This window comes from Mesoplodon mirus (assembly GCF_964341445.2).
Source record: "Mesoplodon mirus genome assembly, chromosome: 12".
Taxonomy (NCBI): Eukaryota; Metazoa; Chordata; class Mammalia; order Artiodactyla; family Ziphiidae; genus Mesoplodon; species Mesoplodon mirus.
The window spans coordinates 71213304-71240011 of NC_138988.1; the positions used below are offsets into that span (position 1 = coordinate 71213304).

A 26708-nucleotide genomic window follows, 5' to 3' on the forward strand; every position below is an offset into this window, starting at 1 on the left:
TATGAGTCCCATTAATTTCTTTTATTGTGGTAAAATATACAAAACAAAGTTTACCATTTTAACCATTTTTAAGTATACAACTCAATGGCATTAAGTACATTTACATTGTTGTGAAACCATCACCATCATCCATCTCAGAACTTTTTCATCTTCCCCAACTGAAACTCTGTACCTATTCAACAATCACTCCCTATTTCCTTTTCCCTCCAATCCTTGGAAACCATCATTCTTTCAGTCTCTGTGAATTTGACTATTCTAGGTATCTCATATAAATGGAATCACACAGTATTTATCTTTTTGTGTTTGATTTATTTCAGTTAGCCCAGCATCTTCAAGGTTCATCCATGTTGTAGCATGTTTCAGGATTTCATTCCTTTTTAAGGTTGAATAACATTCCATTGTATGTATATATCACATTTTATTTATCCACTCATCCATCAATGGACATTTGGGTTGTTTCCACCTTTTGGCTATTGTGAATAATGCTGCTAACAAACACTGGTGTACAAATATCAGTTTGAGTCTCTGTTTTCTTTTGGGTATATATCCAGAAGTGGAATTGCTGAACATACGGTTATTCTATGTTTAATTTTTTGAAGAACTGCCATACTGTTTTCTACAGCAGCTGCACTGTTTTACATTCCCGCCAGCAGTGAACAAGGGTTCTAATTTCTTCACATCTTTGCCAACACTTGTTATTTTCTGTTTTTGTTTTCATTTTTATATAATAGCTACCTGAATAGGTGCAAATGGTATCTCATTGTGGTTTTGATATTCAATCCTCTGCTCATTTTTTAACTGGGTTGTTTTTGTTGTTGTTGTGTTGGAGGAGTTCTTTATATATTCTGGATATTAACTCCTTATCAGATATGATTTTCAAGTATGTTTTCCCATTCTGTGGGTTACCTTTTCACTCTGTTGATAGTGTCCTTTAAATTTAAATTTTAGTGAAGTCCAATTTGTCTATTTTTTTCTTTTGTTGCCTGTTTGTTTTGGTATCATATCCAAGAAATTACTGCCAAGTCCAATGCCATGCAGCTTTCCCCCATGTTTTCTTCTAAGAGATTTATACTTTGAGCTTTTACATTTGTTTGATCCATTCTGAGCTAATTTTTACAGATGGTATAAGATAAAGGTCCAACTTCATTCTTTTGTGTGTGGATATCCAGTTTTTCCAGAACTATTTGTTGAAAACATTGTCCTTTCCACACTGAATGCTCTTGGTATCCTTGTCAAAAATCATTTGACATATGTGTGAGGGTTTGTTTCTGGGCTCTATGCTATCCCATTGGTCTATATGTCTGTCTTTATGCCAGTACCACGCTGTTTTGATTACTGAAGGCTTGTGGTAAGTTTTGAAATCAGAAAGTGTGAATCCTCCAACTTTATTCTTCTTTTTCAAGATTGTTTTGGCTATTTGGGGTCCCTTGAGATTCCATGTGAATTTTAGTTTGAATTTTTCCATTTCTGAAAAAAAGCCATTAAGATTTGGATAGGTTTTTTTTTTTTTTTTTTGCAGTACACGGGCCTCTCACTGTTTTGGCCTCTCCTGTTGCGGAGCACAGGCTCCAGATGCGCAGGCTCAGCAGCCATGGCTCACGGGCCCAGCTGCTCCGCGGCACGTGGGATCCTCCCGGACCGGGGCACGAACCCGTGTCCCCTGCACCGGCAGGCAGACCCTCAACCACTGCACCACCAGGGAAGCCCAATCCCATTACTTTTAAGCTTTGGTTGCTGCCCTGTTTCTTTGGACAAGAAGAATCACCATTCTGGCAGTAGTAAGTGACCCTTATCATTAGGAAGAAGTGGGGCTGCTGCTACACAATGGGGCAGCTAGGAGTATGCTTAGCATCCATGTGACCCACTTAGGTGCCTGTTGGTATGCTCATGCCCAGTTTTAAAGGCAAATGGACAAGTGCAGCAACCCTGGCTGGTCTGAAAAGGACATGTTATCCAGGGGCTCAGACCCCTCAGAGATGACAGTCTGGGTCACTCCACCAGGGTCACCACCTATATACTAGCAGAAGTGCTAGCCAAAGATGGTTTTGTTTGTTCTTTTCCTTTAGGTGTAAGGTTAGATTGAGATTTCTTATTTCCTGAGGTAGGCCTGTATAACCATAAACTTCCCTCTTAGAACTGCTTTTGCTGTAACCCATAGATTTTGGATCATTGTGTTTCCATTTTCATTTGTCACCAGATATTTTTTAATTTCCTCTTTGATTTCTTCAGTGACCCACTGGTTATTGAGTAGCATATTGTTTAGTCTCCATGTTTCTGTTTTTTGCAGTTTTTTTCTTGTAGCTGATTTCTAGGCTAAGAGACTAGATCTTAATTATTCCCATCACAATAAAGAATTGATTATTATGTGACATGATAGAGGTGTTACTAACCCTATGGTGGTATCAAATCAACCTACTGCACACCTTAAACTTACACAATGTTATGTCAATTAAAAAATTATAACACCTGCTTTTATCTTCTGAGCCTAGAACTTCCATTTTACTTATTTGTATGTATAATTTTAATATTCACTGGGGACAAAACTGCCCTATAAACAGAAGGAATATTATTCTTTTATTCAAAACCTCCATGAGAATTGATCACCATTTTGGAAAATGATGTTTCCAACAGTAACATCATTCAATTTCTTTGAGTGACCAATAAAACACACCTGTTATCAGTATGCATTTAAAGTTGTAACACTGGTACTTCCCTGGCAGTTCAGTGGTTAAGACTCTGAGGGCACTGCAGGGGGCATGGGTTTGATCCCTGGTTGGGGAACTAAGATTTCCCCATGCCATGTGGCATGGCCAAAAAAATAAATAAGTAAATAAAGTTGTAACATTATAGCTCTTCAGGAATCATGAGTTTAGTCTCTATTTTAAAATGCCAAATAGAGTTGTCAGTACGCTACTGAACAGTTTTGCTTCTTCCATATATAAGAGAAAGCACCTGACTACTTCATTGTTTTCTAGTGTAGTAGTATCTGGGCATTTACATATTGAAATGCATATTTTATTAAAAGTTGATTTATTTCTCCTTTTTTAAAAATTTCTCCTTTTTATTACAATAATGGCATTGGACTGATCCTTTTTGAAACTGTGTATATAGGTAAGTTATATATGAATTTTGTTTTAGGGTAGTGGGTGTGATAAATGTTATAAACGTTCCCATGTTATAATAAGGAGGGTTTGCTAAGTCTGATATAGTTGAGAACCACAATCTCAGAACAAGTTCTTTGAGGGCAGGAAATGTCTTCTGATTTCTTACAGCACCCTTGCACCCACTAAGTTCTCAATATTTAATTTCACCCTGTTGCAGTTTCTGTTTCGCCTTTTCAGAAGCATTTATTTGTTCCTCCATTCTGGCAGTTTCAGTTTGGATGCAGTGTCTACCCTCATGTAGGTAACTGCAGTAAATATGATCTAAGTCAGAGTGGTCTCAGTCCCTCTGTCAATGATTAGAGCCAAGTGAGTGACCCAATTCTGGTTTGAGACATAAGAATTCTGCTGAGGAGCTTTTTGTGTGTGTGTGTGGTACGCAGGCCTCTCACTGTTGTGGCCTCTCCCGTTGCGGAGCACAGGCTCTGGATGCGCAGGCTCAGTGGCCATGGCTCACGGGCCCAGCCGCTCCGCGGCATGTGGGATCCTCCCAGACCGGGGCACGAACCCATGTCCCCTGCATCGGCAGGCAGACTCTCAACCACTGTGCCACCGGGGAAGCCCTCTGCTGATGAGCTTTGAGAAAGGTTTTACACTCATTAAAGACACCAAAGGAACAACAGGTTATTTTCTTTCACTGGACATTGTTTGTACAATGACACCTGGAATCACAGTAGGCATTTTTGATTTTTTCAAATTAATTAATTTATTTATTGTTGGCTGCGTTGGGTCTTCGTTGCTGTGCACGGGCTTTCTCTAGTTGCAGTGAGCGGGGGCTACTCTTTGTTGTGGCTCACGGGCTCTAGAGCGCAGGCTCAGTAGTTGTGGCACACGGGCTTAGTTGCTCCACGGCATGTGGGATCTTTCCGGACCAGGGCTCGAACCTGTGTCCCCTGCATTGGCAGGTGGATTCTTAACCACTGCGCCACCAGGGAAGTCCTCATAGTAGGCGTTTTTGATCATAGGTATTATTAGCCCCCCAAACAACTGCTGAGAATGACAGTTTGGCAAAGATGGAAGGAAACCAGGGTGCCTGATAGTTCTGAACCCTCTATCAACTCATTCCAGAACCTCTGAAGTGCCTGTTACATCTGATAGAGTTAGGTCTTTTCTTACTGTCAGCAGCATGCATCTTTACTGATATAACCCTCTTCACAAGCAGTTGTGTTGCCAAGGAATATTTATATACACTGTACGCAATCCTGGTCAGAATGCTATATGGGGAAGCCGTAGTGATTCTCTCACAGTCATCAGCTCCTATTCAGACCATATGTATTATAACTGAGTCTCATGTAGGGTTCATGAGCAACTGATTTATTTTACATTAACAGTAAGCTATACAGTCTGGCTGTCCAATAATGGAAAACAAGAAAACTTCTTGTGCTCTAATTCACCCTTTCATGTCACCGCTGCTCAGATAAATTAATTTAGAAGTGAATTGTTCTAATCCCTAGCAAGGCCCAGTGATACAATACATATTTTTTCAATGCATCCAGGGATCAGATTTAAAGAGTAGCAAGGGCTATCTTTTGGCAAGTTTTACTTAGCAAGTAGAGAAGGCTTCTTTCTGAGGAAAAAAGGTTTAAATGACTAAATTTATGAATCTAATAACCCTCCCACTTGGTAATGCTAGTACCTAAAATGTACCAGCACTGGTTTCCACAACTCATTTTTGATATTTGTCTTTTCTTCTTTGCACGTTTTCTACCAAAATCCTTTATCCATTTACTTTCCTCTTCTCATCTTCCCGACCCTTCCTTATCCATAGAAATTATGTGCTTTGCCTGATGTATAGAATTACAACTATTCCCAGTTCTCAATGAGTCTGCAAGCCCCTTCAAAAATCCTTGCAGTACTCCCCAAGGGCAGATTTTTTTTTTTTTAAAGAAAGAACATGCTGGATAGAAGTTTACAAATTAAACACAGTCTTTTCTACAATTTTATTTTACTTCAGTCTATAAGTACTGCTATTTGTTTGAACTGCTCACATAAATCCATTCCATCCAAAAAGGAAATGAAAGTGCTTCTAGCAGTGTAAGCACAGTCGGCAAGGCCTATCCAAGGTCTTCCACTAGAGTCCATAAAAAATCCAAATGTAGTTAAACCACAAACTGGATGTTCTTATTATCTGTGCCATAAGAGATTTTCAAAATCAGTTTGGTCTTTAAAACCTATCAAATGTCAATCATGGGGATTCCCTGGTGGTGCAGTGGTTGAGAATCTGCCTGCCAATGCAGGGGACAGGGGTTCGAGCCCTGGTCTGGGAAGATCCCACATGCCGCGGAGCAACTGGGCCTGTGAGCCACAATTACTGAGCCTGCGCGTCTGGAGCCTGTGCTCCACAACAAGAGAGGCCGTGATAGTGAGAGGCCCGCACACCGCGATGAAGAGTGGCCCCTGCTTGCCACAACTAGAGAAAGCCCTCGCACAGAAATGAAGACCCAACACAGCCATAACTAACTAACTAAATAAATTTTAAAAATTAAAAAAAAAAGTCAATCATAGCAGAGAAGACCACTGAGCTGATTTCTGATAACTAAGTTATCACTGAACATAATTTATCCTAAATGATTACTGGCATCTGGAAGACCTTGGGGTAGGGGCTCTTCATAAGAAACACAAAAACCACTTGCACAGGGACAACCAGGCATCCCCAGAGCAGCCGCGTGCTCCAGACTTCCTCCACTGCTTCTTCCTCACTGTGGTACTCAGGCTCGAAAGCTGAGAGGACAATGCTCAAACTCTTTGAAGGTTTTTACAAAGAACACTAGTGAAGGAGGTACCGTGAAGTACTAATTTTTTTTTAATTAATTAATTTTATTTTTGGCTGCATTGGGTCTTTGTTGCTGCACAAGGGCTTTCTCTAGTTGTGGTGAGCAGGGGCTACTTTTCATTGCTGTGCACGGGTTTCTCATTGTGGTGGCTTCTCTTGTTGTGGAGCACGGGCTCTAGGCACGCAGGCTTCAGTAGTTGTGACTCACGGGTTCTAGAGTGCAGGCTCAGTAGCTGTGGCACACGGGCTTAGTTGCTCCGTGGCATGTAGGATCTTCCCGAACCAGGGCTTGAACCCATGTCCCCTGCATTGGCAGGTGGATTCTCAACCACTAAGCCACCAGGGAAGCCCCAAGGTACTAACTTTTGAGGTATAATCTAAATACTAAAAATGATGATGAGATCTTGAGTCCTTAGCCTATTATTGCCTTGGATTCATTAAAGTTATTTTGCATGTCCAGCCTACTTTCTATCTCACAGGATACTGTGGAGGATTAAGGGATATAAAGTATGTGACAGCCTAGTCCGTGTCTGCATACCCAGTATGTAATATTCCCATCCTCTTCCCCATCCCAAAGTAAAGAGGTTAGTCCTTCAACTTTAAAAGTACTTTGTAAAGAAGAAGAAATTAGTTTTTCTATCCACATCCTTGTCAGCATAATTCTGAATTTCTCCCAAGAGTAACTATTCTTTTGTAAAATAAACTTTATATTATTTGAAATATACATGAAGCTTCATTTTTGTTCGGGGTTCTTTACTTCCCATTCTGAAGTTACTTCTGAGGAACTGAAACCCCAGAAGGTAATCACAACAAAACATATTAAGTGGTTTTTTTTTTTTGAAAATGATGATTCAAAGGCAGACTTGTAGACTTGTATCTCGTCAGAAGATAGAAGGCAAATGCAGCCTCTGAATGGAATTGTTCTAATTATTGCCTTAAAAAGTAGTTATACAACTACATTCAAGGACATAAGACAAAGCACTACTTTAAAACTAGAATGACTGAACAGTTAGGTGAAAAACATAGCTGAAATAGGAAAGGGAAATAGACTTAAGAATAATTTGAATTGAGACAATAATCCATCAGTACTAGTTGCTTCTGTTAACTGAATATCTTGAATCACATTGTCTCCTTTTTTACCTTCCACAATGTCTTCACTGAAATCTCAAAGCAGCATTCTCACAGAACTAAATAATAGTTATCATTTTGTTAGGATTCAAAATTTCAATCCAGTAGCCATCAGGATCTTGAATAAATGCCAGGCCTTTCATTTTACCTGTAAAACAAAATGATTTTCATTACTGAAAAGACTTAAAATAAAAACCTTAAAAATTTAAAATACATTTTTTTATTAATTCAAAATTTAACTTGCATTTTAGTTAATTACATTGTTTTGTTTATAGTTTTAACTTCAAAAAATTCTATTGTTGGTGTTGCCCAGATGCACGATTTTCAGAATGACATATTTTATCTTCTACACATAGTTGTAAACCAACTCCCCTGAAATAAACTGTGGGACTGGCTGCATCAGGTATTTATTTCACCTGCACATTATCACTTCATGCTACTAGTTGAGTAGTCAAAGAAATTGTCTTATTTTAAAGAGGATAAAGGAAATAGATAGGTGCTCAAGGGAGGAGGTAGCATGGCTTATCTACACAGCCAAAGGACCGAGATGCTTACGTCATACACTATTCTATGTAACCCAAGCTCTGCCAATCAGATTCTTTCTCCCGGGAATTCAAAACTGGGATTGAGAGGTTAGTAGGTCTAGCAGTAGAGTTCTTTGCTTAAATGGAAAACTGTGACCTCAGAAATTTATTTTGGTACCAAGATGCTGAAGTAGTTTGGCCCCTATCTCTGGCTCCTTTCTTCAAGATCAACCCCAGAGGAACATAGATTTAAAAAATACGAGAAAAAAAAAAAAGTACAATGCCCCTGAGGTGATAGTTGGGGAGAGGAATGGTGGGGGTAGGGTAGTGACTGTTTTAACCTGCTTTGTGTGGAAGGGGGTACTTTTGCTGGACCACAAGGCAGTCCATCATGGCTGTGGGAGAATAAACAGGAGTTTTGTTAGTTTGGCTCTTGCTTCTCCCAGTGCCTTGGGCATTAGCACCTACTCCCATGGGGTGGCGGTGGGGGGGGTTGAAACTACTGGTTCAAATGTCCTCGGTAGTAGATAAGGGCAGAAAGACAGGTGGGTACCAACTGATCTCCCAGAGGTCTCACTTTCCCCACAACCTGAGTGAGGGAAAGACAATCCCAGAAGTGTCTCCTACTAATACTACTACTCCATCAGGGACAAAGGGGGGAAAAGGATCTGACTACAGAATGTGAAGTATTTGTTTAACCCTTATTTTCTCTCTCTGCTCAGCACATCTCCCTGAGAACACGTGGATTTTTAAGGACTGAGGTCTGGCCTTCCCCCATTCACACTGCCTGATGTTTGCAATAGCTAATGGTTTCAGTTTCAAAAAACAAAAAACAAAAAACCTCTGAGACCAAAATAATAAGAATTGGAGGAATATAACTATAAAACAAACAATGGATTATACATTCAAACCGAAGAACAAATATTAGATCAATGGGGACCAAGAACTATTAAAACATGTAAAAGCAATGAGGAATATTCAATACGACCAATACGAAACAAGAACAAGGAAATATTAAAGGAGCCAAGCAAAAATTCAGGATCAATATCATAATAGCTGAAATTAATAACATAATAGGTGAGAATACAGAAGATAAATATAAGAACAGATACATCTGAGGAAAAATTAGCTAACTCGTATGCCAGTTTGAAGAAATCTCCCAGAAGGAAGGCAAGCACAAAGAAATAACAAATATAAAAAGCCTCTAGAACAAAACAGAAGGAACTATATGAAGGAACACAAATCAGATTTTTCAGCAGCAACACTGGATGGGAAAAATAAGACAATATAGTTGTACTTTCAAGACTGAAGGAAAATAAACCTAAGATTTTATAGTCAACAAAACTGTCATTCATATGTATAAAGGCATGGTTCTGGGACATACAGAGCTTCAAGAGTTTTGCCTCACAAACCCTTTAAAAATAGTTTTGGTTGAGGTACTTAATAAAGGAACAGAAAAATCTGAAAGATGCTGCAAGAGATCTATGGAGAAAAAATATATACCTTGATATACTTATTATCTTAAAATAAAAAGCCACCAAAGAAAAAGGAAAAATAAATCAATAATATCCCAGCCTGAGTAACAGCAACATAATGGAGGTAGAGGGAAGCAAGTTCTTTCCTTACTAGGGAGGAGGATATTTGGATATCAAATCTCCTAACTGAAAAAAAAAAGGATTGAAATGAAACAGTGAAATATTTCAAATGAAAATTAAATAATAAATTATGGTGGCAAAAACAGATCTAAATAAAATAATTATAATACATGTAAATCCAACAAAATCCAGATATATACTATGTCAAGCGATATACCTAAAACTGAAGGACACGCAAAGGTTGAAAAAGGATGAAAAAAAATTCAGGAAATTATTAACTGAAGAGACTTGGTGTAGTTACATTAATAGCAGATGAAACAGACTTTAAGGAACTTACTTTTTTGGGTGGTTAGATATACCCGAGAGAGTGAAAGCTGGTGGTCACTGAGAAAATGGTAGGGTCAAGGGGCGGCGAAAGAGCCTAGGTCCTTGATAGCTCTCTAGATCCTGTGACTAGTCCCAATGTGAAGCTACCCTAGGTGCTGCCTAGGTACCTGAGATAACTAGGTATTCTTCCAATCATTTCCCTTCTTTCCTTAAGCTGGTTGGAGTAGAATTCCAAGTTACTTGCAACCAAAAGGATTTTACTACAACAGTACCCTCTGTGGGTACTTAGTAAATGTTATATAACTAAACATAGGCCTGAAGAAAACAAGTAGCAGACTCACCATCATCAGGTTTCTTCACAAATTTGACTCCCAGTTCTTCAAATCTTTTACAAGCACCGTGAACATCAGGAACAGCAATTCCAATGTGACCTTAGGTAATCACCCCCAAAACAAGGCAGAGAGAAAGAAGGAAAAATTACAACAGGGTACCCATGTGCCACAAGTGGCTTCCAAAACTAGTTTATTTTGAAACATAAGGCATCTGAAAACAGACTGAATCAAGTTGGTTCAAAACCTATAATACATTAAAGAACAAGAATCTAACTGGCTGGGTATAATAAATTAATTAGTTGCTCTGAATTATAAATTATTTAACATAGCCCAATACTGGCTCATAAATAGTTTGATCTGTTAAGAATAACCTACATCACAAAAGAGTAACCATTTACTCATGCTTAATAGGCTTATTATTGATACTGACTACATAGCAGCCAATTTAAATTGGTAATACTCTTGTTTTGGTTGAGAGATTTTAGATCAAGGCAGAAGTGTATGCTGGCAGAAATCGGGATTATTATTAACCATCATTTTTGTTTTTTTGTTTTTTTGTTTTTGAAATTAAAACATCTACTGGAAATATAATATTGAAACTGAAAAGTAAAATCATTGTGAGAGAGTAAATGTAAAAAGTTTAGACTTAGATGATGAAATTAAACAACTCCTAAATAAAATTATTTGTGGAAAATAAAAATAACCATACTCCTAACAAATTGATTATACTTAATGTTTTAGATTGCTTATAATCATAAATAGGTACACAATGGAAAAATCACACAAATCCATGTTTATTACACACAAATAGGCAAACATACCAAATCCCCGAGGGTCTGAATTGCCACTGTGGTAACTCTGGGCCTCATCATCTTCAGTGCCCCAATTGCTACAAAAGGAGGGAAAACATAATTACAAGTGACCTGGAGAACAGATATTCTGAAAAGAAAGCTGCAACAATCTTTGAAATCTTACCATGTGTATATGCTACTTAATATACTTGGTCTAATCTCTGTTACTGTAAATATTAAGTTTTCAACTATAGAAAGAGCAAATGGGCAAAGAATGACTAAGGAGACAATAAAACTAGGCATCTGGATAAGAACAATAATTATAATAATAGCAACCATAATTTCTTGTGCCAAGTACTTTATACTTCTTTAAGTCCTCAGAACAGCTCCAAGGGCTAGATCTGAGTATCTCCATTTTATAAATGAGACTGCCACTTAGGGAGGTGATATAACTTGTTTAGGGTCACAGAGCTATTGTCAGAGCCAAGACTCATGTCTAGGTCTCTCTGATTCTAGGGCTGTTTTGAATTAGGGGACACATTAAATCACACACCCTGAAACAAATGCTTTTTTGATAGTTTTTAGAGGGTGCACAGAAACAACATAAAGAATAAAAAAGAAAGAAGGGGAATGCCAATTCAACAAAAATGCTGAAATTATGAAGACCTTACTTATAGTACCTAAACATTCATTAGCTACCGTTTGACAAATATCTTGCCATTTCAGTCTATATTCTCTATCTAAAAGGCAAATGATCTCACTTGCCCTATCTATGCCACAAGAACAATACAAAGACCATAAGATCCATATAAAATACTCAAACATACTGTTACAAGTTGAAAGTGATTAGGTAGACCTGGTTTGAATTAAGCTGATAAGAAAGGAAAAAAAGTTTAAAAAAAATAAGCTTCAAAAAAATGTAGAGTATATAAAAAAAATTAAAACTCATACTCACTGTGTCAGTTCAAGTGTAGCTTTTCTGGAGAATGCCCATGCTATTCTTTCATCTTTATCTTTTGGGATGTCATTTTTATCCTCATAAGCCAAGAAATAGAGTGAAAATTTCATAGTGGGAAAATCTAATTTTTGGAGTAGTCTAAAATTAAACAACAACAAGTCTGAATCAATTAACAATAGGAAAAGCTGATTCATACTAAAATCAACATAACAATATTCAAGTTCTACTAAGAATAAGAGCTGTACATGGTGAGCCTGTTTTAATAGAAAAAGCAAGGAAAATCAATTTTAAAAAGTCTTATTTAAAAAAATTTATTCATCTGTATATATCAGTGAAATAAAATTTTTTAAAAAATGGAAACTTTTGTAATTCATCAATTCTTATAATGAAATTTAGTTGGATTGATGGTACTTGCTTATAAAGGGCAAAAGGTATCTTCAAAAGAAAATTTTATTTATTTTTAGTGAAAAATATAACACAACACACCTTATTGTTCTTTCAGCTATATGGCATTGAGTTAAAGAAAAATAAATTTATTGAGTTCTTACTATGCCAAAACTCCTAGGAAACTGAGGATAGGTGTTAAGAGAGAAGGACAGATTAATATCACAAAAGACATGAATGTCAACAATAAAGTGGTTACAGTATCAAATACTGCAGAAAGGTCAGACAGGATTAAGTCTGAGAAGAGGTGAGCAGATATGGAAAGGTCCTGTGAGGGCCGTTTCAGCAGCATGCGACAGCAGAAGCTGGAGAATGGGAGGTGAGCAAGTGAAACAGTAAGTGGTGGTCTACCTGTACAGATGGTCATGATGACGGGAACGACAGCAAGAGAGCGGAGGGCAAGAATTATCCAAAAAAGCTTAAGCTTTTTTGCAGGTTGAGGGGCAAGAGCAGTGGAAAAGGAGAGACTGATCATGAGAGTGCGTGATGAATTACTCATCCTGAGGTTCTGAGAAGATTCATTGAAGTCGTGGCCTCTAAACTGAGTTTAAAGAGTGTGAGATTATTTTGCAAGGAGTAGGGTGGAATGAGGATACACACAATACAATTTTCTTTAGATTATGGAGGATTAAGTGCTCAAACATGATCTCATTCAAAATCAACAAGAGGGAATCGTTGCAGCATAGCAGATGGAAAGTTTCTAGAGTTCTGTTCCAAATCTTTTACTTATTACTGTCATGTAATATGCCTTGGCCCACTAAGAGCTAAGTACTGACTCATCACAAATAAGATTTACTCTAACTTGTTTATAATGACGTATCAAACACCTCAAATACTCCAATTCTGAAAACTATCTCTGCACCTACCAAAGCAGACGGACCAGTCAGATGGGAAATGGAACACTTGAACCTGTTTTAACTTGCTTTTCTCAGCTCAGCATATCTTTCAATATAATGTCAAGTTGTACCCTAGTTGGGGGCTCTTTAAAAACAAGGTCAACATTGGAGTCGATCAAACCTGGATTCAAATTCCAGCTCTGCCATGTGCCCACTGTGGAATCTGGGGTCATGAAGTTAATGTCTTTAAGCTTTGTTTTCTTCCTTCCATGTAAAATAGGGATATAAGTTATCTCATAAACCTACTGTGAAGACAACAAAATGAGATATAAAGTGCCTGACAAATAGCACGTGTTCAGTAAATCTGGTTTCATTCTGCCCTTTAAATATGTCATAAATACATGCAAAACTACTTTTTCTGGAAAGAATTATAAGAAACTGTTAACAGCAGTTATCTTTGAAGAGAAGGACTGGGGGATGGAAGCTGTCACTTTTCACTTTGTATTTCTCAGAATTAGTCAGATTTTCTAACATAGACATATACTGTATTACTTGAAGTTTTCTCTCAATGTCGATGGAGGTTATCTAGGCAGTAAATTGAAGACTGTTTTATTCTTTATGTATCTATATTACCAAAACCAAATAAAAACCCTCATGTTATTTAGGGAAACAAATCAAGAAAAATAAATATGTCTTAAAGATTATAAGATCAGTGAATATTACCTATTCAGCAAAAGAGAACACATCCTATAAAAATGGAATAGATGGGCAGTTTACCTAAAACTTAGAAAATGAATGAGTTTACCTAAAACTCATTCATTTTCTAAGTATTGTGTCTTAATAGCTATATCTTTTCTGAAGTAAACAAGAGGCTAAAAGTGGCCATAACATCAAAACAGTCTGGACACATTAAGGATTTAACTGGCAGCTCTTAGAGAGAAGGGAGTCAGAGAAAATGCAAGTATTGGTGTCACTGCCCAGTGAGCCTGGCTGGGATAGAGGAGAGGAACCCGACAGAGGCCCTAGTCAGTCAAGCCTAGTCCCAGACTCCTGGCCAAAAGGACTTTTGTGACCTTTGAAGCAAACTTTAATCCATTTTTACAGTGGATCTGAAAACATTCCCTATATTTGCAAAGCTATGTATTTAAACATTATAGGCACCAATAAACAGTTTACTTACGTCATTCCAAGAATTCTAGTATAAAAGTCCAATGACTTCTTAGGATCCTTAATTCGAAGCATGGTCTGCTGCAAGAGAAAATCCTAAAGGGAAACAATATATATTAAACACCTTTAACTTTTACTACTTGTTACCAACACTAATTTTGCTTCCTGTAACAAAATACCAACAGTCCACCATTGTAACACACTGTTTAAGAAGAAAGATATTTTGTCCCCTCAGTCCATCATGGCTTTATTATTATTAAATACCTGTGTTCAGTCCATAAAGGCTATGTTCAAATCCAGGTACCTTAGTCACAGAGTTGGTTTTGTTTGTTTGTTTGTTTGTTTTTTCTTTTCTGTAGATTCTGTGCCATGTGCTGTAAAACAGTTCAACAACCCTGTTTATCCTATCCCTATCCTTATCCTATCCTATCCCTATACCTACCCTACAATCTTTCTAAGAAGCAATTTGGATCTGAAGAGTCTTTAAAAGTCTTAAAGAGTTCATACTCATAGATCAAAATGTTGCCCTTCTAAAAATCTATCTAAGGAAATAATTAGAAACTTGGACAAAGATTTATGTATAAAGACATTCATCACAACATTTACACAGTAACTATGGTCCAGACACTGTTCTAAATGATTTACAGAAATTAACTTATATAATCTTCACAACTACTCTATAAGTATTATACCATCCCCATTTTACTGCTAAGAAAGTAAGTGGCAGAGAAAAAACTTCAGTCCAAACAGTTTGGTTCCAAAGTCCTTGCCTTCAACCACTTTGCTAACCTACCTCTAACAATGAAGAAATAGATAAATTATGACACAGGCATAATAGAATATATGAAGACATTTAAAACACTGCTTTAGAAGCACTTGGACATGCCCATGGTATATGACATACACATTATATGTCAATTTTATCTCAATAAAGCTGGAAAAAATAATTTAAAAAATGGAAAGATACACCATTTTTCTGAGAAGTCTTCTGAGAAGACTTAACATGGTAGATTATTTCTAAGAAAACACAAATATAATATAAACTCTAAAACCATTTTTAACTTTTAAAAAGGAATCTATACATGCCAAAAAGATTAAAAGTATAATCAATGTTAGTGGAGTTATTCATAAAAAATAGAGGTGTGTAAATCCTTTGTTGCCAAAGTATTATTTGGACGATATAAAAAAACAAGCAGGGCTTGCTTTTTATAAAATGATCAAGTTATTCTATGCTCAGATAACAGTTTTCTTTTTTATCACCAAGATATTCTGCTAACTCTCTGTAACAGAATACCTCTGCTACTTTTGATAAACACTTGAATGATCTTGGAAAAATGTTCCTTTCTTTAAAAGTTTCTAAAAATCACTGTTTATTGCTATGGTTCTAAAACATTGTTTGAAATAAATATATCCTGCGTTTAAAAAAGACTAAAGTTGATGTCTTGTCTCATGAGACAGTTCTTAACTTTGTCTTTCCCTTATTATGCTCTAAATTCAGAATAATAAAAGATGTCTTTTATGCTCAAACTATCTTTGGGTTTTCTGGGATGATTACAAGGTAAAAAAGATTTCCTCCTTTGCCTTATAAAAAGGAAGAATGATAGAAATAATCAGTCTTTTGTGAGGGTCAGGGTGGGCAATCTCCAAATCTAATTAATTTAAAACTACTGTGAAAAAACTTTAAAGGTACAATCAGGGATATTTCTAGTACATGTACTACGTGCCTACAATGTAATCCTGACAAAACTATAAAAAGTGGAGCAGGGAGTGAACCAAAGGGTCAAAGTCAAGGTCCCTTTGAGCACCTCTAAATGGATTTTCTTGTATAAGATGTGAACTCAGGTAAAGCTTCATTTTTTACCTATGGATGGCCAATTGCTCCAGCACCATTTGTTGAAAAATCTGTCCTTTCTCCACTGAACTGCTTTTGCATCTTTGTGAAAAATCTATTGGGTTTATTAGTGTGAGTCTATTTCTGGGTTCTCTACTCTTTCCCACTGATCTATGTCTATCTCTCTGACAATACCATGGAGTAATGATTACTGCAGCTATACAGTGAGTCTTAAAATCAGGTAGACTGATTCCTTCCACCCTATTCTTTTCAAGATTTAGTTATTCTACTCTCTTTGACTTCCACATGAATTTTAGAATAATCTTGACTATATCTAAAGAAAAAAGGTTTGATAGGGACCGTGTTAAACATGTATATCAATTTGTGGAGAATTGACATCTTTGCTATGCTGAGTCTTCCAATCATGAACACAGTATGTCTCTCCATTATTTAGATTTTGATTCCCTTTATCAACGCTGTGTAATTTTCAGCATACAAACTCTGTACATGTTAGATAGATTTATACCTAGATATTTAATTTTGTTGAGCAATTGTAAATGGTATTGTATTTTTAATCTTGGTGCTCATGTGTTCTTTGCTAATATATAGAAATCCAATTGATTTTTGTATGTTTATCTTGTATTCTGCAACCTTGCTGAACTCACTTACTAGTTCGAGGGTTTTTAGACTCCTTAAGATTCCTATGTAGACAATCATGTCATCTGCAAATAGGGACAGTTTTATTTCTTTCTTCCAATCTGCCTGTTATTTCCTTTTTTGCTTTACTGTACCAGCTGGAACTTCCTGCACTACGTCAAATAAGAGTGGTGAGAGCAAACTTGCCTTGTTCCCCTAAATTAAGGAGAAAGCATCACCATTTAGTATAATGTTAGCTCTTAAGTTTTTCATAGATGCTCTTTATCAAGTTGAGGAAGTTCCCTCCCATTCCTATTTTTTCTGAAAAAACAAAAGTGTTTAAATTATGGTGTTGAATTTTGTCATGTGGTATTTCTTCTTTAGCTTCTAATATGGTGAGTTACTGTGATTTTTTTTTAATACTGAACCAGCCTTGCATACCTGGAGTAAACCCCACTTGATCATGGTATGTGATTCTTTTTATATACCACTGAATTCTATTTGCCAATATTTTGTTAAGGATTTTTACATCCATACTTATGAAAGATATTGGTCTGTAATATCTCTTTTTTTTGTACTGTCTTCACCTGGTTTTGATATCAGGGTAGTATGACAGCTTTATAAAATGAATAAAAGTGTTCCTTCCTCTTCAATTTTCTTGAAGGGATTGTGTAGAATTGATGTTAATTCTTCCTTAATGTTTGGAAGAATGCTCCAGTGAAATCATCTGGAACTGAAGATATTTTTTTAAAAAGATTATTATGAATTCAATTTCCTTATGTTATAGAGCTATTCAAATTATTTATTTCATATGGGTAAGTTATGGTAGTTGGTGTTTTTCAAGGAATCGGTCTATTTCATGTAAGTTGTCAAATTTATGTATGTAGAATTGTTTTCAGTATTCCCTTATCACCCTTCTCTTGTCTGCAGTCTGTAGTGGTATCCCCTATTTCATTCCTGATATTGGTAATTTGTGTCTTCTCTCTTTTCTTGTCAGTCTTGATACAAGTTTGTTAATTCTGTTGGTTTTTTTTCAAAGAACCAGCTGTTTCACTGATTTTTTTCTAATTTGTTTTAAATTTCATTGATTTCTGCTCTTATTATTTCCTTCCTTCAGCTTGTTTTGGGTTATTCTGCTCTTCTTTTTCTAGGTTCTTGAGGAGGAAACAAATCCTTGATTTAAGACATTTCCTATTTTCTAATATATGCATTTAATACTATAAATTTCCCTCTTAGCACTGTCTTAGCTGAGATGCTTTTTTCATTTTCATCCAGTTCAATGTAATTTTTAAAATTTCCCTTGAGACTTCCTCTTGATCCATGGATTATTTAGAAATGTGTTATTTAGTTTCCAAGTTTTTAGAGATTTTCCTGTTATGTTTCTGCTACTGATGTCTAGTTTGATTCTACTGTGGTTGAACATGCTCTATATAATTTCAATTATTTCAAGTTTGTTGAAGTTAGTTTTAGGGCCCATGATATGGTCTACCTTGGTATCTCTTATGTGAGCACTTGAAAAAAAACTGTACAGGCATACCTCGGTAATATCATGGGTTTGCCACCACTGTAACAAAGCAAAGATCACAATGAAGAGTCACACAGGGACTTTACTTATGGTCCAGTAGTTAAGACTCCACGTTCCCAGTGCAGGGGGTTCAATCCCTGGTCAGGGAACTAGATTCTGCATGCTGCAACTAAGAGCCTGCATGATGCAACTAAAGGAGCCCACATGCTGCAACTAAAAGATCCCGCATGCTGCAACGAAGATCCTATGTGCCACAATCAAGACCTGGCGCAGCCAAATAAATAAATATTAAAAAAAAAAAGTCACACAAATTTTTTGGTTTCCCAGTGCATGTATGTTTACTCTATGCTACAGTCTATTAAGTGTGCAATAGTACTATGTCTAAAAAAATGTACATACCTCAATTAAAAATACTTTATTGCTAAAAATGCTAATCATCATGTGAGCCTTCAGTGAGTTGTAAAGGTTACTGATCACAGATCACCATAACAAATACAACAGTGGAAGTTTGAAATATTGCAAGAATTACTAAAATGTGACACAGAGAGAATCAAGCAAATGCTGTTGGAAAAATAGCACCAACACACTTGTTTCATGCAGGGTTGCAACAAACTTACAATTTGTAAAAAAAACCTAATATCTACAAAGTGCAATAAAAACAAGGTATGCCTGTATTCAGCTGTTACTGGCTGGAATGTTCTATAAATCTTGATTAGATCTTGTTTATTGATGGTGTTGCTGAGTTTGTCTATATCCTTGCTAATTTTCTGTCTAGTTCAATCAATTGTTGAGAGAGGAGTATAGTCTCCAACTAAAACTGTGGATTTGTCTCTTCTTCCTTCCATATATCAGTCTTTGCTTCACATATTTTTGCAGTTCTCTTGTTTGAGGCACACACATTTAGTATTGCTATGTCTTCTTAGTCAATGGACCCTATTATCATTATATAATGTACTTCTCTATGATCACTGTCTTTGCTCTAGAGTCTACTGCATTTGAAACAATATAGCCACTCCTGCTTTCTTCTGATTAATGTTTATATATCTTTTTCCATCCTTTTAGTTGCCTCTGTCATCACATTTGAAGTGAGTTTCGTGTAGACAGCATATAGGTGGGGCATGTTTTTATTTTTATTTTTCTTTCAGTTTTATTAAGATATAATTGACATACAGTATTATATAAGGTTAAGGCATACAGCATGACTTCAACTTACATATGTTGAGAAATGATTACCACAAATTTAGTTAACACCCATCACCTCACAAATAGATAACTTGGGGCATGCTTTTAAATCCATTCCACCAATATCTGTCTTAATTGGTATATTTACATCTAATGTAATTATTAAAATATTAGGGCTTAAATTGGCCATTTTATTTTTGTTTTCTGTTTGTCCTTTCTTTTTATCTTTGCCTTCTTGTGGGTCACTGGAATTTTTTTTTATAATTCCATTTTGATTTATCTATAGTGTTTTTGCATACACTCTTTGCATAGCTTTTGTGTGTGTGTGTGTGTGTGTGTGTGTGTGTGTGTGTGTGTGTACCGCCATGTTATTCCTAGGGTCTCAAGGCCCCTAGCCAGTCTGCCATTCTCTCTGCTTTTCAGAGTCCTCCTGTTTTTGTTTTATCTAAGCACAGCTCATTTTATTGCATTTCACTTTGTTGCAGTTCACAGATATTGGTTTTTTTGTTTTTTTGTTTTTTTTTTTTTTACAAAGTGAAGGTTTGTGGCAACCCTGTGTCCAGCAAGTCTGTCAGTGCCGTTTTTCCAAGAGCATTTGCTCACTTAATGTCTCTGTGTCACATTTTGGTAATTCTCACAATATTTCAAACTTTTTCATTGTATTTGTTATGGTGATCAGTTTTCTTTGATGATACTATTGTAATCCTTTTGGGGTGCCATGAACCATGCCCACATAAGATGACAAACTTATCTGATAATTGTGTGTATTCTGACTGCTCCACTAATAGACCACTGCCCCATCTCTCTCCCTCTTCTCGGACCTCTCTATTCCCTGCGACACAATATTGAAATTAGGTCAATTAATAACCCTACAATGGCCTCTAAGTGTTCAAGTGAAAGGAAGAGTTGCATGTCTCTCACTTTAAATCAAATGCTAGAAATGATTAAGCTTAGTGAGAAAGGTGTGTCAAAAGCTGAGACAGGCTGAAAGCTAGGCCTCTTGCACCAGTCAGCCAAATTGTGAAAGCAGAGGAAAAGTTCTTGAAGGAAATGAAAAGTGCTCTTCCAGTGAACACACAAATGATAAGAAAGCAAAACAGCCTTATTGCTGATATGGAGAAAGTTTTAGTGGTCTGGATAGAAGAGCAAATCAGCCACAACATTCCCTCAAACCAAAGCCTGATCCAGAGCAAGGCCCTAACTCTCTTCAATTCTAGAAGGCTGTGAGAAGTGAGGAAGCTGCAGAAGAAAAGTTTGAAGTTAGCAGTGGTTGGTTCATGAGGTTTAAGGAAAGAAGTCAGCTCCATAACATAAAAATACAAGGTAAAGCAGCAAGTGCTGATGTAGAAGCTGCAGCAAGTTACCCAAAGAGCTAAGATAATGAATGAAGGTGGCAACACTAAACAACAGATTTTCAGTGTGGATGAAATAGCTTTATATTAGAAGAAGATATCACCTAGGACTTCCATAGTTAGAGAGAAGTCAATGCCTTCAAAGCTTCAAAGGACAGGCTGATTCTCTTGTTAGGAACTAATACGCTGGTGACTTGAAGCTGAAGCCAATGCTCATTACCATTCTGAAAATCCTAGGGTTTTTAAGAATTATGCTGGGGACTTGCCTGGTGGCACAGTGGTTAAGAATCCGCCTGCCAATGCAGGGGACGGGTTTGATCCCTGGTCCGGGAAGATCCCACATGTCGCGGAGCAACTAAGCCCAACTAAGCAACTAAGCCTTTAGAGACTGCGAGCCACAACTGCTGAGCCTGCATGCCACAACTACTGAAGCCCACGTGCCTAGAGCCCGTGCTCTGCAACAAGAGAAGCCACCACAATGAGAAGCCTGTGCACCGCAATGAAGAGTAGCCCCGCTCACCGCAACTAGAGAAAGCCTGCGCACAGCAACGAAGACCCAATGCAGCCAAAAAATAAATAAATTAATTAATTTTTTTTTTAAAAAGCTACAACAGTGGCAAAAAAGTTTCTTGACTTTGTGTCCTACCTTTTAAATTATCTTTCTAGTGATGAAGACACTCATTTGTCTAGAACTGTTACTAAGGAGCTTTACATATTAAATCTTACTCAGAATCAAAATCAAAATCTCCATTGCCTTTACCACCTTCCATCTTCAGAAAAGCGAAGTTTCAATCTTGCAGCCATACCTCTAACCTCAGCTCTGGTTTTACATCTCCATCCAGTCTACTCAACATTTCCACCTGAGTCAAAATATCAAATTAATCACAGCCCAAATAAATACTCCCTCCTACATCACCAACAGGGAATGCCTCTAGAATCTGACTTGGGTGTCAGCCCAAGTCAGACCCCTGAAGTCTTCTCAGATTCCTTCCTCGTCACTCCCTCTGTAATCCAATCCAAGTGTCCCATCAACCTGACTGCTCAAGTCCCTCTGGAATCTTTCTCCTTGCCTTTCCAAAGACCACTACTACCTTGCTCATGTCCTCTCTACTTCCTGCCTAGACCACTGTCAAAGCCTGCCTGGTCTCTCTGCTTCTTGCAGGCTAACCCAAATGCAATCCAGAGTGATCTTCCTATAATGGTACCAGACTGATCCTTCTATAACAAAAAGCCAACTGTGTCATTTCTAGGTTAAAAATCAATCCTTCAGGCGCTTCTCTGGTGGCTCAGTGGTTAAGAGTACGCCTGCCAATGCAGGGGACACAGGTTCGAGCCCTGGTTCACGAAGATCCCACATGCCACAGAGCGGCTGGGCCCGTGCGCCACAACTACTGATCCTGAGCTCTGGAGCCCGGGAGCCACAACGGGAGAGGGTGCCGCAGTGAGAGGCCCGTGTGCCACGGCGAAGAGTGGCCCCTGCTCGCCACAGCTGGAAAGGGCCCGCACACAGCAATGAAGACCCAATGCAGCCAAAAATAAATAAATAAATAAATAAATAAATAAAATCTATTAAAAAAAAAGATGTTAAAAAAAATATCAATCCTTCAGTGGTACTTCACAACTTTTAGAAGAAAGTCCCCAAAGCAAGGACATACAGTTGCTGCATACCTCTCTAACTTCATCTTTTATTACCACTCCACTAAACTGGTCATCTTAAATGGTTTTGATTTCATAACTTTATCAGTTAAAATAAAAAGAGCATGCCCCATCATAAATGTATATATATTTTAATTGTATACACAGAGAAATATACATAAATAATAATAAAATAAAATAATAATAATAAAGCATATATTTAAAAAAAACATATTTACCAAACAGAAATCTTCATAGGATGAGAAAAACAAATGAACCAAGTGGGAATGTTCATATTTTCTTTGAGCATCCCAATGACTGTTTTATGTACCTTCCCCTTAACTCCTATTGCCTATAACTTCAGTCTCATTGTATACCTGTAGGTCCCTGCATCAACTCTCTGATGTCACCGTGCTTTTATATATACTATGGTTCTCTCTGCCGAGAACAGTCATTCATCCATCTGGCCATTGTCCTTCTTTCTTCCTTGCCATTCTTTCTTCCCTCAACCCCTGCCTGCAACTCTGCCTAGCTACCTCCTTTGATTTGGTAAAACCCAGCTTAAGTGTCACCAACACTGAAAGTTTTCCCTGACCTCATCATTTACCACTCAGATGGGAAGGGACTCCAAATAATTTTATCAAAGGACACTGATAGAGACAGTAAAAAAGAATGTATTTCGGGAGATCACTACTTGGGAAAAGAAGCACTTGGCCTTTGAAGAAAGTTAGCTAAGTAAGACAGCCCAGGAGGTGGTGCAGCTGTACATTCTTTGGTCTGCCTTTATGACAAAGATGCAAATAATCAACAAACAAGTTGACTTCCTATCACTGCTGTTCTCTTCTTTCCAAACCAGGCCCTCATCACTTTTCTCACTTTCTGGAAGAGTCTTTTAGGTGTTCTCATCACCTCCAGGCTTGGATCCCTCCAATCTATTCTATAGAATGATTTGAATCCCTCAGTGATTCCCCACTAATTATATAAAATTCGATTTTCTTAGAAGTAACATTCTAAGCTCTCTCCATGATCTGGCTCCAACCTACCATCTAGTCTTCTCCACCACTGCTCCACCACTTAGATAACTTGAACTTGAACCAAAAACAAGGTAACTCATTTCTCCAGAACATGCTCCACACTGCATCTTTCTGCCATCTCACCACATTTTTGCTCAGATGTTTCCTCCACCTAGAATGCCCTCCCATGTAACCATCTCCCATGTGATGTTGGGACCCCATCCATCTTTCAAGGCCTAGACTCACCCCCACCTTCTGCTTGACACATTCCCTGATATCCACAGTTGAAATACAACCTTGAATTGTATTGCTTTTCATAGTTTAAAGATCATAGATACACTTTATCCTTATAGCAGCTTTGTTTACACCCTGCTAAGATCACTATAGCCAATGATAGAATTGGGGATTCAAACGTAGGTCTTCAGCCTCCAAATACCCTGTGTATACATCATACCACAGATGCCACCTTTGAAAATCTCTACTTTCTGCGCTCCCACAGTGCTTTATAATTTTAAAAGCACATAATCCCAGTTCCATCTTATGTTAGAGTTGGTGTATGTTTGGTGAAGGGAGGAACTTCATCTTGTTCATCTGAATGTACCCCAAGGTACCTACCATGCTCTTTACATATAGCAGATGATCAGTGATCAGACTAAATTAATTCATTTAGGTTTTCTACCTGCCTTCATGTCAAGTTCCAAAATTACTGCTGTAGTCAGTACTCTAGAAGCACAATAGGGAGTGTGGGTTCCTCGCTAGGCAAATTACTCAACACCTCTGTGCCATTGTCTACTTATATATAAAACGGAGATAATTATGCCTTCCTCACAGGGTTGTTGTGAGGATTAAATTAAGTAATGTACTTAAAATAACAAACTGGGGCCTGGCACACTCAATATATCCCAGCTGCTATTACATACTCCATTTTTTTTTTTTTTTTTTTTTTTTTTTTGCGGTACGCGGGCCTCTCACTGTTGTGGCCTCTCCCGTTGTGGAGCACAGGCTCCGGACGTGCAGGCTCAGCAGCCATGGCTCACGGGCCCAGCCACTCCACGGCATGTGGGATCTTCCCGGACCAGGGCACGAACCTGTGTCCCCTTCATTGGCAGGCGGACTCTCAACCACTGCGCCACCAGGGAAGCCCTATTACATACTCCATTTTATGTCCCCCATGTGGTGCTTCTAGGGTGCAAAATGACTAATCTCAAAAAATAATTACTGGGGCTTCCCTGGAGGTCCAGTGGTTAAGACTCCGTGCTCTCAATGCAGGGGCACAGGTTCGATTCCTGGTCAGGGAACTAAGATCATGCATGCCACATGGCGTGGCCAAAAAAACCCCCACAAAACTTCAAATCAAGAGAAATTGACATAAATTAAGAGAGTGTAGGACTTCCCTGGTGGCAAGAATCCGCCTGCCAATACAGGGGACACGGGTTCGAGCCCTGGTGCGGAAGATCCCACATGCCGCGGAGCAACTAAGCCCATGAGTCATAACTACTGAGCCTCTGCTCTAGAGCTGGCGAGCCACAACTACTGAGCCTGCGAGCCACAACTACTGAAGCTTGCGCGCCTAGAGCCCGTGCTCCGCAACGAGAGAAACCACCGCAATGAGAAGCCCGTGCACCGCAACGAAGAGTAGCCCCCGCTCTCCGCAACCAGAGAAAGCCCGCTTGCAGCAACGAAGACCCAACGCAGCCAAAAAAAAAAGCTGTAAATTAAAGAATGCAAAGAATTGTACTCAATCAATTTTATCAAGCTCTCCTTGAAATCTTTTTTTTTAATAGTCCAGTACATAAAATGCCCAGTTACCTGGGAAATTAATTTACACTGAATAACTCAATCTATATTATGTGAAATAACAAGGTATTAACATTAAAGAGTATAAAAAATAAGATTAAGTGTGAGAGGAAATGTATATATTTACTTCTTCCCTCTTAATTTTGCAGTGACTAACATTTTTCCTAAGCTAAGTACTACCAGGTGCTAGTCAAAGGATTTAGCAATTGGAAGTGTCTGACTCTTCTCCTGAAGGCAAAGAGCAAGAAGAGACTAAAGTCACCGACCTGTCTTAGAGGTCTGTACAAAGCACATACTCAAACTTCAAGGAATTTAGAACTTCCCCAGTCAAATGAATACATACAAAGGCGTTTCCTGACAGTGATGAGTACACTGGAGTAAACCCCGGAGAGGCTTCCCTGTCTGATCGTGACAACGCCCGGAGGCACCACACCTGAGTGAGTTACAATGACTATCAGTACAGACCTGTTAAGCAAGCTGAAAGGATGTGAGCCTTCATATGCAACTGGTCATTCCTCTTACTGGGTCTCAGCTGCAATGAGAGGGTCAGTGAAGGAATTTCCAAGATTCCCTTCGGATCTAAACTCCATGATTCTGCCATCTCTCCTGGGGCCACCGAGCACAGGAAGGGCATAAGTGTGGCCGTGAGCAACCGGAAAGGCCAACCCAAAGGGAAATTCTGGGCGCGGCTAAAGTCAGGAGCTATCAGATTGGTTTGGAGGAGTTAAACGCGGAGCCAGGACAGTTATAGAAAAATGATCCCGGCTGGGAAGAGCCGGACCGTAGACCTTCGAACGTAGACCGGAGTTCAGAAACTGCTTTTCTTACCCTCCACCTCTATTGACCTGGGGAACACGCACACCCACAGACAAGGGCTCTGACCCTGGGTTAGCCATGGTTTCCTGTTACTGTCCCAAATCAAACAAGTTAAAGCAAGCAGGATCGCAGTCTTTCAAACAACTTGAAGAAACGGACCCTCTCCAGATCCCCCACTGGACACCACTGGCCCTCTTCCCAGCCCACTCCGATCCGCCCAAGGCGGGCGGAGCTGCAGTGGTGGTAGGGATGGAGTTCGAATCATCCAGCCCAAGCGAGGCCTGGCTGAGTCCGAGGGACTGCTCCCTCCTGGGGTCCCAGTCGCGCCACGCAGGGCGGGCCCCGACTCTGGAGAATTAGGTTCTGCGCCCACCTTGGTGCTGGGGTCCGGGTCGGAGCAACAGCCGAGGGCGGCCTCGTCGGTGAGGCCGCCGGACGCGGGCTGCGGTTCTGCCATGGCCGCACTGCTGTATCGCGGACGAAGGTGGCCAGGAACGCAGCAGCTACTCTCACTCTGCGGGCCGCGAAGCTCCCTTTACCAGCGCCGACAAGACGGCACCACGGGGTGGGCGGCCGCTGAATTCCAGCCAATTGCTACGCGGAGGCCAAGTTGGCTGTCTGCTGATTGGGTCCTAGTGAGTCAGCGCCTCCGGCCACAGCGTTCTACACCCAAGACTACAATTCCCAAGGTGCCTTGCGTATGATGGAGGGCACCTTGAGGTAAAAAAAAAAAATCCAAACCTGCCAGCTTGAAAGCGCGTTTCTCTCTGTTGTTTGATGACCTACTTTTGTTTCTGTTTAACTGTTAAAGTTCAGTAACCGCCCATACCTCAGGGCTGCAACGTGGTAGGAAATACGAATCAGATGGAAAGAGAATTGGGAGTT

General features: G+C 38.7%; 1 protein-coding gene across 1 annotated transcript; it reads right to left on the bottom strand.

Annotated features, from left to right (window-relative positions):
• Positions 1-26375, bottom strand: GLO1 (glyoxalase I). The gene is made up of 6 exons (XM_082639758.1): positions 26197-26375; positions 14050-14132; positions 11587-11727; positions 10662-10729; positions 9850-9939; positions 1-7210 (listed from the first exon to the last, which is right to left on the bottom strand). Exons 1-6 carry the CDS (start codon positions 26278-26280, stop codon positions 7122-7124), a joined length of 555 nt encoding a protein of 184 aa, XP_082495884.1. The 5' UTR covers positions 26281-26375; the 3' UTR covers positions 1-7121.
• Positions 26376-26708: the final 333 nt, after the last annotated feature.

Excerpts from the sequence above, each read along its gene's own strand:
- GLO1 (XM_082639758.1), bottom strand. The coding sequence starts at position 26,280 with ATGGCAGAACCGCAGCCCGCGTCCGGCGGCCTCACCGACGAGGCCGCC. Across the intron at positions 10,730-11,586 it reads GCTACACTTGAACTGACACA|CAATTGGGGCACTGAAGATG; the intron begins GTGAGTATGAGT and ends CTCCTTTTGTAG. Across the intron at positions 7,211-9,849 it reads TGTGAAGAAACCTGATGATG|GTAAAATGAAAGGCCTGGCA; the intron begins GTGAGTCTGCTA and ends TTTGTTTTACAG.